This window comes from Nicotiana tomentosiformis, chromosome 2, assembly GCF_000390325.3.
Source record: "Nicotiana tomentosiformis chromosome 2, ASM39032v3, whole genome shotgun sequence".
Taxonomy (NCBI): Eukaryota; Viridiplantae; Streptophyta; class Magnoliopsida; order Solanales; family Solanaceae; genus Nicotiana; species Nicotiana tomentosiformis.
Window position 1 is genome coordinate 58,456,949 of NC_090813.1, and position 12,058 is coordinate 58,469,006.

The following is a 12,058-nucleotide window of genomic DNA, read 5'->3' on the forward strand; positions in this document are numbered from 1 at the left end:
TTAATTTGTCGAATGCAAACACGACATCCAACATCTCTTTCTCAGTCACGGTATAATTGAGTTATGCACTGCTTAGCGTTCTGCTTGCATAGTAAATTGGGTGCACCAGCTTGTCCTTTCGCTGCCCCAGGACTGCTTCTATAGCATAGTCACTCGCGTCACACATGAGCTCGAATGTCTACTCCCAGTTGGGTGTAATGATGATTGGTGCAGTCACCAGTCTCTTCTTCAGCTCCACAAATGCCAACCTGCAATTATCAGAGAACACAAAGGGATGATCCTTTCCAAGGAGTTTACATAGGGGGTTAGCAATTTTAGAGAAATCTTCTATAAATCGCCTGTAGAACCCGGCGTGCCCAAGGAAATTTCTCACTGCCTTGACCGAAGTGGGTGGTGGAAACTTCTCAATCACGTCAACCTTAGCATGGTCGACCTCAATACCTTTACTGAACACTCGATGCCCCAACACTATACCTTCTTGTACCATAAAATGGCACTTCTCCCAGTTCAGCACAAAATTTGTCTCCACACACCTTTTTAGCACTCTCCTTAAATTGTGAAGACCGTCTTCGAATAAATCCCCCACCACTGAGAAATCATTCGTAAAGACTTCCATAATATCTTCAACCATATCAGTGAAAATGGCTAACATACACCTCTGAAATGTAGCTGATGCATTGCATAGGCCAAACGGCATTCTCCGAAAGGCGAAGATGCCATACAGAGAAGTAAAGGATGTTTTCTCTCTATATTCAGGGGCTATTGAGATCTGATTGTACCCCGAATATCCATCCAAAAAGCAAAAGTGAGACCGCCCAGCCAACTTATCCAACATTTGGTCAATGAATGGAAAAGGGAAATGGTCTTTCCGTTTGGCTGTGTTCAGTTTTCTATAATCCATGCAAATTCGCCAACACGTTACCGTACGAGTCGAGATCAACTCATTATTCTCATTTTGCATGACCATCATTCCACCCTTCTTTGGTATACACTGAACTGGGTTGACCCAGTTACTGTCAGAGATGGGAAAGATTATACCCGCATCTAACCACTTGATCACTTCTTTCTTCACCACTTCTTTCATGTTCGGGTTCGGCCTTCTTTGATGTTTTCTGGAAGGTTTGTGCCCCTCTTCCAAGAGAATCTTGTGCATACAAAAGGCCGGGCTGATACCCTTTATATCTGCCATGGTTCAACCAATAACAATCTTACATTCCTGTAACACATGTATGAGTTGTTCTACCTGCACAGCTAACAAAGCGGATGAGATAATAATAGGTAAAGTAGAGTTAGGCCCGAAGAAATCGTACCTGAGGTGAGCTGGAAGCGGTTTCAGGTCCAACTGTGGTGGCTCCTCTATTGATGGCTTCGCAGGTGGTGTTGCCCATTCTTCTAAGTGTAATGGCTCGAACCGGGGTTCCCTTTTCTAGAACCCTTGACCTTCGAGATCCATGACCCACTCTGCCAACTCTTCACCATCCACATCTTCCAAATTCATCAAGCAAGCTTCTAACGGATCTCTGACGTTAAGGGTCTCATCCTCCTCTTGTATTATTACATCCACCGCCTCCACTAGTGAACAATTTGCAAATTCGCTGGGCCTCCTTATAGATTGCTGAACATTGAATATTATTTCCTCATTATTCAACCTCATTTTTAACTCTCCAGTCTCACAGTCGATTAATGCTCTCCTAGTGGTTAAGAACGGCCTCCCCAAAATTATTGGTATTTCTTCGTCAACTTGACAGTTAAGAATAACGAAGTCGGCGGGAAATACAAACTTCCCCACTTGAACGAGCACATCATCCAGAATTCCTGTCAGCCTTTTGACTGTGCAATCAACCAGTTGCAGCAACATTGAGGTCGGTCTAGCTCTGCCAATGCCTAATTTTGTGTAGATTGCCAAATTCAATAACTTGATACTCGCTCCCAAGTCACACAATGCTTTAGCAAAAGCATAACTTCAAATTGTTCATAGGATAGTAAAACTATCGGGATCAGATAATTTTTTAGCCATAGGTCTTGTCACTACCGCGCTGTAGGTTTGAGTTAGAGTTACAGTAGATAGGTCCTGGAAGTCAAATTTTCGAGACATCAAATCCTTCATCATTTTTGCATAGCCTGGCATTTCTCTCAAAGCATCCATCAGCGGAATATTCAATTGAATTTGTCTAAGCATTTCCATGAATTTCCTGTATTGATCATCTTTCTTTTGCTTTGCCAACCTTTGAGGGAATGGTGCAGGAGTTAGCTTCTGCCCACTGCTTGGTGTCTTTTCTTTATTAGGAGCCTTTTCCACCACCTGTTATGGGAGTTGTTCAAATTCCTTCTCCTTGTCTTTGTCTACTTGTGCCTGTTCAATTACAACTTCTATGAGCTTCGTTAACTCGTCGGTCTCTAATGTCACTGGAGTAATTGGCATTTCGTCTCTCCTAGATTGAGCAACTTCTTGCTCTCTGTCTAAATTCCTTCCATTCCTGAGACTTACTGCCATTAGTTGATTTGGGTTCTGCTCCTTTGGATTGATGTTTGTGTCTGCAGGTAACGTTTCTTGTGAGCGACTGTTCAAGGACATAGATAACTGGCCTAATTGAGTTTCAATGCCTTTAATAGCCGAATCATGTGCGGCTAACTTTTCTTGCATCTTTCCATTTGTCCCAATGAGTTGTTGCAGCATGCCCTTGATTTCTATCATATTACTGTCCTGCTGTTGATGAGGCGATTGGTAAGCCAACTGTTGTTAGTGTTGCTGATTGTAGCCTTGCTGCCTTTGATAAGGCACGACTTGGTCTTGTGGTCGTGCTCCCCCTGGAATGGTATTATATTGTTGCTGGGTTGGTCTGTACTACTGATTTTGAGGTCCCCATTATTGTCCACCTTGTCTATGACCCCCAAAATTATTGACGTAATTCGTGTCTTCTCTGAAACCCTGGTTATCATTCTCTCCACTCCACGAGCAAACATATGACTGATTTATGCAGGGAGTGCATAGGCCTCCATTTGTCGTATCAACAATGTGCACCGGTTTCGTACCCATCTCATCAATTTTCTTTGTCAACAAGCTCATCTGGGTCATGAGAGTGGCTATGTTTTCTGCATTTGTATTGTTTGGGTCAAGAGCAACAGAATGTACTATTGGAGTGAGTGTTGTATCTCTCGTCATCCGGCCTGAATTTTGAGCCATCTTGTCAAGAAGAATCTTACACTATGTGAATGTTTCGCTCAAGAATACACCCCCAGCTGAAGCATCTACATTGGCCTTCAGACCGTCAGCCAAACCCATATAGAATCTTTGTCCAAGCATCTGATCTGGGATGCCATGGTGTGGACACTTCACCAGCATACCCTTAAACCTCTCCCAGGTTTCCTGCAAGGTTTCAGTCGGTTTCTGCCTGAATTACAATATCTCATCAATTTGTCTCGCAGTTTTATTGGGTGGATAAAACTTGTTTAAGAACTGCTTGACTAGTTCCTCCCAAGTAACAATGAAGTTTATTGGGAGCGAATTCAGCCAAGTTTGAGCCTCCCCAGTCACTGAGAATGGGACAGTACTAATCTGATTGCTTCAGGAGTCACATTCGGTTGTCTTTGAGTGACACAAATTGATAGAAAGTTCTTCAGATGTTGTTGTGGGTCTTCGATGTACGACCCAGAGAACAACCCTTTATTTTGCAACAAGTGCAACATGTTGTTGGTAATCTGAAATGTCTCCGCTTGTATCGAAGGGACTACAATTGCAGTGGCCAGATTATCAGCAGTTGGTTGCGCCCAATCATATAGAGCAGCTTCCGGCACAAGAGGTGTTACCACTCCGATGTTTGGGTCAACTCGATCATTTCTATTGTTCTCGTTGACGTTCTCGACGTCGTCCATTTCAATTTCGAAATGTTCGTCTTGTTTTAGCTATTTGCCCATCTTGTTAGCCCGATCCAATTCCCTGAATGCTTTCTTGGATCTAAGAGTCCTTCAAAAAGTTCACCAGTTCTCAAGGAGCTTCTAGGCATGCACTTGAGTCACATAAGAGTTCAAACGTGAGAATTTCAATGGAAATATTTTTAACACCACAGAAAATTGATCTAAACTAAAATTCCTAGCAATTCTTCCAAGTTGTAATAAATAACATCGTTAGTTCCCCGACAACGACGCCAAAAATTTGATCACGCCCAACTATGCCTTATAAAAAGGACTAAGCGATCGCTGCAAAAATAATCCGGTTCAAGAGTCCGGAGTCGAATCCAACAGGGAACTAACCTATTTGCTACAACTTTTAGTATCACTAATGATAAGCTCAGACAATTTTCAAAGTTCAAGATTTTATTTGATGATTAACAGAAATTATTTAACTAAGGAAAATGACAATAAAAACAATCAATAAGCAAGAATTAAGTTGAATTCAAGGGTAAAAGAATCTAGGGTTTTTTATTTCTCCAATTGTCGGATTAATTCATGACACGTTAGCTATAATCTCGACGTAGCACTCTATAAAGATGATGAGTTCTTGCTTACCGTACTTACCTCTCGATCAATTACAATAATTTACTAGAAGCATTCTCTCTAAATACTCTAGTTGACAATTTGTACAACTCATAAATATCACACCAAAGCTTCGTTATCTCTAATCTCACTTTTAAATTTAAGTAATTAATCTCTTAACTTACTCGAAAGTGACGTTGTTCAATATTAATCTAATCAAGTATTCTTTCTCAAGCAACACTAGACAACTAGACATGATTAATCAAGGTCCCTTTCAATTAATCACAAGAAACACATAGTTGAACAATTATAGAGTAAAAACGGCTCAATTATATCAAAACGTAATCAACACTTCATCCAACAATTAGTTCCATCAACCCTAGATGACGGGTTTAGCTACTCATACTACTATGCAAGATTACAATATAAAAAGTCATAACCAACAATGGAAATAAGAAGAAGAAGAAGATGAAAAACTTATAGGAGAATTCTCCGTCTTGCTCCTTTTGTGTTCTTGCCTCCAAAATGCTTCTAAAAATAGAGATACCCTCTTTTTGGGTGAGCTGGGCTTCATATAGGTCAAGGTTAGTCACCTCTCAAATTACAAAATTGGCCTTGGATGATTTTTTCTCAGAAGCACGTGCGCGATCGCACATCACCCGCGCACTTTGGCCAGTTTCTGCCTGACATGCGCTGCCCAGTGCGCGGTCGCGCATAGACCGCGCACCTGGAGGATTTTTTGCAGCATTTTCTCTCTCTTCTTTTTAAGCGCACTAATCTCCAATTGAGCTTTAATGCTTCATATTAGCTCCAAAACACTCTTTAACGTCCTCATAGCCCGAAATTGCTCCTGCAAAGCATAAAGTTCTTAATTAGAGAAATTTGTTATCATTTAATATTCAAATATCAATAAAGTGTAGCTAAGTTAGAGTGCAAATAGTAGCTAAACTATATAATTATAGCCTACTATCAATACGCATCCTCATACCAGACGTTTTCTTCAATCCGGTCCATGCCCGCATATCTCTCATTGTCACCAGCTTCCGGTGTAGCAGGATCATAACCACAAGCGACCCGAGCTTCTCGCGCCTTAACACGAGCATCTTCGAAGACGGCTTCTGAAACGGTGCCCGCCCTCATTAGATCTCTAAATATATCCAGCTGGGCCTCGGTATGAATCCACACCTCGTACAAATCTTGAGGAATATCAGGAAAATCAAAAGTACAAGAAGAGGACGGTCGAGCCAGTAGTTGGGCCTTCTCGGCCTCAAGAGGGATGACTCGATCACAAAGGCTAGAAGCCTCTTTCTCTAACTCTTCAATCTGTTCATCAAGACGTTCTTCTTTGAGCCTGGATGTCTCTAAAGCACTCTCTCGCTCGGAAAGAAGAATACGGATCACGATCTCCAAAGCCTCCGCCTTTCTCATATCCCCCGACCGAGCCAACTCTGCCTTCTCGGCAACCTTGCCACTCAAAGCATCTGCTCTGAATTGACATTCCTTAAGTTCGGCGCGTAATCTCGACTTCCTGTTCTTTTATTTTTGTTCTGCTTAGACTTATGTGTTTGATATTGACGATTAAATACAGAAGAGAATGAACACTAGGACTTACGAATAGATTTTCTACTTAAGAAGCTTGAAGTCGTTTATGTTAGAACCTTGACAAAACAACAACAACAACAACAACAACATCCCAGTAAAATTTCACTAATGGGGTCTGGGGAGGGTAGTGTGTACGCAGACCTTACCCCTACCCCGACGGGGTAGAGAGACTGTTTCCGAAAGACCCTCGGCTCAAAAAGAAACAAAAATACAAAAGGACAAAAAGGAGACAATATTAGTATCACAACAACAATCATATGATAAATAGAAACACCATGAAATCCAGAAGAAGGATGCAAAGCAAAGGGAGACAATATTAGTAAATATTAGTATCACCACGACAATCATAAGAACAATAGAAACACCATGAAATCTAGAAGAAAGATGCAAAGAAAAAGTGATAGCTAGTAAATAAGACATGCATTGAAAAGCGAAATAGTAATCCACAACATTGCCACTAGCTATCTCAGACAAAAACCCTACATGACTAGTCCCACAATGGTACGAAGTAATGCACGACTCAACTACCTCCTAACCTATAACCCTAATACTCGACTTCCACATCTTCCTATCTAGTGTCATGTCCTCGGAAATCTGGAGTCTCGCCATATCCTGCCTGATCACCTCTCCCCAATACTTCTTAGGCCGCCCTCTACCTCTTCTGGTGCCCTCCACAACCAGCTGCTCACACCTCCGTACCGGAGCATCTAGAACCTTGACAAAAGAAGTTAGTAAATTCCCTATGTTAAATCTGTTTGTTTCGTGTCTTTAGAAGTCTATGGTTTATAATCCATGTTAACAGAATGTTAGAATTTATTTGTAACAATCTGTTGTTTCAAGGTCTTGATTAGAACTTGTATTTTCTTTTTACACATCAAGAATGCCTTCATACTTTCAAACCTATTATAAAAAAATGTTTTGCTTTGCTGTTAGAATATTAATTACTTGACTACATTACTTGTTCTCTTTTAAAACGGGGTATTTGTATGACTGCTTTTCTATTCGCTCATTTGAAGAATTAGAAATATTACTTTAGGTTTGAAAAAAAAAAATAGACATCATGCCTATAGGATCTATGACACTACCAAATCCGAAATGACCTTGTACTTTAGTATGTTAGTTTGAATATCTCTTTATATGAAGTGGAAATAGTACTTAGTTCCTTTCCATTTGTAAAGTTTTAAAGATGTGGTCTTCCCTGTTTGTGATCATCGACAGTGGGTGCATCTTGGTAGGAGACGGAGTTGTAGATTTGTTTTCACTACATTTGATGCCCATGCTTATTTAAGAATTAATGATGAAGCTTGTTAGCATGTATTTAATGGTAAATTGAATAACAGTAAGTATTACTTCATTCTGTTTAAGAATCAGATTTCTCTTCATTTTCCTCTTCTCTTTCTTTTGCATGACATACCCGAGCCGAAGAGTCCCAAGTTGAGACTCAATGTCGCTGCCGCATAGAGTCCACACGCCGTTACTTTTTCCCCACTCTTATTATCATTTGACAGCAAACATACAGAAGGAAGATGGCTCCGAACCATTTTACTATATTTTCATTTATTCTTGTACTATCCCCTATTGTGACTAACATGTTTATTTTCAGTTGTATGTTGAACCTAGGCATGCTTCCTGCTAATTGAGTTTCACTAGGCCATCTATCTCTAGTTAACAATCATTTTTAATTTATAAGCTAAAATCAGAACCCATGTCCGTTACTTTGTCTGCTAAGTGGGATTTTTTTCAAGTTTAATGTCTGATAAGTTTTGGAATCTTTTGTAAGCTTGAAGGACCGAAGTCGGCACCACTTTTAAAATACGAAAACTATTTTCTATAGTTTCCTTTGTTATTTCAAGAATTCAAATTGACTTTGATTTTCTCCACTTTAGATAGTTTTAAGAGTTAAAGTGACTTTAAGTCTTGATCCCTCTCTAAGTCAAAGAGCTATTTTTAATACAAAAAAAGGCCAATCAGATTTTCTTGGATTACTTAAGCAGATGGGGTGGCAGAAAGATTTTGCTACCGCCTAAAGGTGTTTAACTCTTAAAGTAACATTTTTTACACTAAGTTGAGCTATTACTCCTAACTTTTAATTCTTCACATCAAGCTATTTGTTGCTTTCGAAATAAAATAAGTTTTACTTTAAATTACTACAATCAATTTAGGTGTCCTAATTCATCTTAGAAATAATTAGGTGGCGACTCTTTAACTTTAATCAAATACGGAATCGCCTATATGTTATACCTTACTTTAACCAGTTTAAAATAGGGTATAACATCGAGTTGTTAAATTGATTGTACTTATTGATTTATTTATATTGATACGGTGGGATCGGGTTGCGCGCCGCAACAGGTGAAATAAGGGTGGATTGATATGGTGAAATAAGGGAGAATGCATATTGATATGGTGTGATCGGGTTGCCCGCCGTAACACATGAAATAAGGATGAATTATGATATTGACTCTGATTATATGGTGGGATCGTGTTGCGCGTCATAACATATATTTACTTGTTATTATTGACATTTATATGGTGGCATAAGGGAGGATAGTGTTGTACAGTGGGATCGAGTTACGCGCAGTAACAATTTATGTGTTTTCTATTCGCAGTACTTTCATACGAAACTCTAAGGATTGGTATATCTGGTATTTACTGGTTTTCTTTGAGGATTGAGCTATTTTCATGAGTTAACTGCCTTATTTTGTTTCCGTATTTTCCTTTCCTATCATTATTTTATACTGCATACATGTTATACTGTAGGTGACCGCCTTAGCCTCGTCACTAATTCGTTGAGGTTAGGCTCGGCACTTACAAAGTACATGGGGTCGGTTGTGCTCATACTATACTCTGGACTTGTACAGATTTTGGAGTCGGTCCCAGCGGCGGTCAGTAAATTGCTTGGGTTGACTATCAGTACGGAGACTTGAGGTACAACTGCTCGGCGCTCGCAGCCCTCAAGTCTCCTTCTGCTTTATTTTAGCTGTGTATTTTCATTCAGACATCTTTACTTTCATTCAGACCTTTATCTGTATTATTCTAGTAGTTCGTGCACTCGTGACACCAGATTCGGGGTTGTATTAGATATTTCAGTTGTTATGATTTTTCGCATTTTACTTCAGATTTATTTCAGTTTATTTATTATTATTTAATCTGAACTATTAAAATGGATAAACTATTTTAACGTTGGCTTGCCTAGCAAGTAAAATATTAGGCGTTATAACGATCTTGGTACCTCGATTGCTGACAATGACGTACGTCCTCATTATATTAGGTTCTGACCCAGCTCGATTGTTGACAATGACGTACGTCCTCATTATATTAGGTTCTGACCCAGCTCTTGGTACTCAACTCCAGAATGTCAACATATATATCCCTGGTCTTTATTTCACGCTTAGCTTGAGAATCAATTCTTGATCTCTTCTTCTCTAATCCTCTTCGACCACGCAGTCGAGAATTATACGGTCCATTAATTAACCAAAATGATGAAACAAATAATATTATTGTTTTTGTTTCACGTATAATTTTGAAGATCCGATCGAATCACTAACAAAAACTCAAGATTAGAGTTAATTAATTAATAAAGCTGAATTATTTATTCTTGATAGGTAATCGAATCATATTGAATAATTTTCAACCCTTATAAATATATTATTCATTATCTTCACAAACGGATCACTAAGTGTGAATATTACATTTTAAGAATCAATCAACAATTATAATTCACAATTAAAAATCAAATAAAACGACCTATTAAATAATAATAATAATAATCCATATTTCCCCCCTATAATATCTACTTCCTCCAAGTTGGGTAAACTGGGATGCCTTGTTCATTCCTGAAGAAATTATCAGGATCAACCTTTGTCTTGATCTTCACCAACCTGTTGAAATTTCCCTTAAAATACTTGATCCCATACACTTGCCCTTCCAAATAACTCAACTTTCCATTGTGCGTAACACCCAAATCAATATCCCTATAATTAAAAAATGCTGCCCTTGGGTATTTTGACACAAAAGGAGTCATATAATCGTAAAGGACTCTTGTCAAGTTGAGATAATGGTCTGCAGCCTCAACTCCACCTTCATTCCAATTCGTTGAATATTGAATCTTGGCTATATTCCCAGCTCTATGTGGAAATGGCTTAGCCGAAGGTGAGATTTCACTCATCTTTCCACCATATGGATTAAATGTCAAACTTGTTGGCGTTTGTAATTCTATCATTTTCTTGAATATGTACTCCAACCCTTCCTTTGACATTGGTTTTTTCAAGTAATCAGATTTCCTTTTCAAATATGTAACTGATGGAGGTTGCCTACGTAGCAAAGCGTCAATTGGGGCAATAGGAAAACTTGTATAGTAAAGGACAGATTCTACCCAAGACATCTCAGTAATGTCCTTTTGTTGTAACCCTAATTCTGGAAAATTTTCGTTCATAAATGAGACAAGTTGCTTCGAGTCACCAAGAAATAATGTAAAAAAAGACACCCTTATAGTTTTTTCTGTAGGACGTGTAGTGCTATTTACTACATCGATAATCATTCTCATGAACATGTCATCGTCCCACTTGTCTGCACGACGTTGCCATAGGTAAGCAAGTTCGAGAGCATTTTGGTCATAAAATCTTGGGACTCGAAAAACTGTCACCTTTAGTGGGACTCGAACCAACTTTATTTTATACGACAAGAGAACTCCATAACTAGCTCCTCCACCCCCTGTAACAGCCCAAAATAAGTCCTCTCCCATCGATTTTCGGTCGAGGATTCGGCCTTGAACATCGATTAATTTAGCATCAACGATGTTATCAACAGTAAGGCCGTATTTCCTCATCATGTTACCGTACCCACCTCCACTGATGTGGCCGCCGACGCCGACGGTGGGACAAACTCCAGCGGGGAAGCCATGAACGTTGCTTTTTTCAGCAATTCTATAGTAAACTTCGCCAAGAGTTGCACCCACTTCAACCCAAGCAGATTCATCGTCAATGTTAACGTTAATAGATCGGAAATTGAACATGTCAAGGATGAAAAAGGGAACATCGGAGATATAAGATAGACCCTCATAATCATGTCCACCACTCCGGATTTTCATCTGTAAACCTTGTGCTTTAGCACATACAATCGCTGCTTGAATGTGGGATTCATGCAATGCAGTGAGTATGAATAGAGGTTTCGTTGTTGTGGACTCGTTAAACCTTAGGTTTCTTATGTAAGCTTGTAAAACGGTTGGAAATGAAGAGTTGTTGGGAGAATATACTAGTGAGGAGATTGGATAAGAAGGGTTTGAATTGGTTTTGAGACATTCAAGAAAAGTTTGATTTCCCTGGGAAGGACTAATTGAAGTTGCAAGAAGAAGAAGAATAACAAGGGACGAGCAGAATAGTGGAATTTTCGTCATTGGAATTTCCTTTCTTTTTTTTGGTGGACTGGTTGGATGAATTTGATGTGATAAAAATGATTTGCTATGTGGTATTTTATAGGCAAACGTTAGGCTAATAAGTCAATGAAACAGGTATAAAAAAAAGTTAGACAGATATAATATGTTAGATCAAATTTGCTACCATTTTGACCAAAGAAAATTCAAAGTAAGATTGAAGAATCGTATTATTTTTGTCTTTGACATTCTTGTAGATACATCGTTTACTTTCTCATCGTCATCTTCCGTGACGAAGTCAGAAAATTCAATAAGAGTGTTCAAATTTTGAACACCCTTTGCTAGTAAGCTATGCAAGAGTGTTCAAAGTCTATTTTTAATCAATAACAAACAATATTTTACCTTATACGTAGTATAATTTTTCAGCGAACGATGGTCATTTGATCGCCTTTGGGCCAACATAGCTTCGCCCCTGCTCATCTTTCTAATGTTCGATTGTGTTATTAATTATATTGCTGACCTTGGACACGTTTCTATACTACTACTGTATAAGATAGAGTATTGTAAGAAAAAGTCAAAATTGTGCAATGGGAATCAGGTGACAGCACGATCACG

The 12,058-nt window shown here is 39.0% G+C and overlaps 2 protein-coding genes and 1 non-coding gene across 3 annotated transcripts; 1 reads left to right on the top strand and 2 right to left on the bottom strand.

Annotated features, from left to right (window-relative positions):
- Positions 1 to 1,426: 1,426 nt before the first annotated feature.
- Positions 1,427 to 2,695, bottom strand: LOC138904866 (uncharacterized). The gene is made up of 3 exons (XM_070193366.1): positions 2,348 to 2,695; positions 2,094 to 2,302; positions 1,427 to 1,961 (listed from the first exon to the last, which is right to left on the bottom strand). The coding sequence occupies exons 1-3, from the start codon at positions 2,693 to 2,695 to the stop codon at positions 1,427 to 1,429; spliced, it is 1,092 nt and encodes a 363-aa protein (XP_070049467.1).
- A 619-nt stretch (positions 2,696 to 3,314) lies between these two features.
- LOC117275781 (small nucleolar RNA R71) lies at positions 3,315 to 3,421 on the top strand. Its single transcript, XR_004505980.1, has one exon. It is a non-coding gene; the product is annotated as a small nucleolar RNA R71 (small nucleolar RNA).
- A 6,270-nt stretch (positions 3,422 to 9,691) lies between these two features.
- On the bottom strand, positions 9,692 to 11,521 carry LOC104092218 (berberine bridge enzyme-like 8). The gene has a single exon (XM_009597754.3). The coding sequence runs from the start codon at positions 11,465 to 11,467 to the stop codon at positions 9,866 to 9,868; it is 1,602 nt and encodes a 533-aa protein (XP_009596049.1). The 5' UTR covers positions 11,468 to 11,521; the 3' UTR covers positions 9,692 to 9,865.
- Positions 11,522 to 12,058: the final 537 nt, after the last annotated feature.

Coding starts and splice junctions, on each gene's coding strand:
- LOC138904866 (XM_070193366.1), bottom strand. CDS start 2,695: ATGATAGAAATCAAGGGCATGCTGCAACAACTCATTGGGACAAATGGA. Junction 2,303..2,347: donor TTGTAATTGAACAGGCACAA/GTAGACAAAGAC, acceptor CTCCCATAACAG/GTGGTGGAAAAGGCTCCTAA. Junction 1,962..2,093: donor AAAATGATGAAGGATTTGAT/GTCTCGAAAATT, acceptor AACAATTTGAAG/TTATGCTTTTGCTAAAGCAT.
- LOC104092218 (XM_009597754.3), bottom strand. CDS start 11,467: ATGACGAAAATTCCACTATTCTGCTCGTCCCTTGTTATTCTTCTTCTT.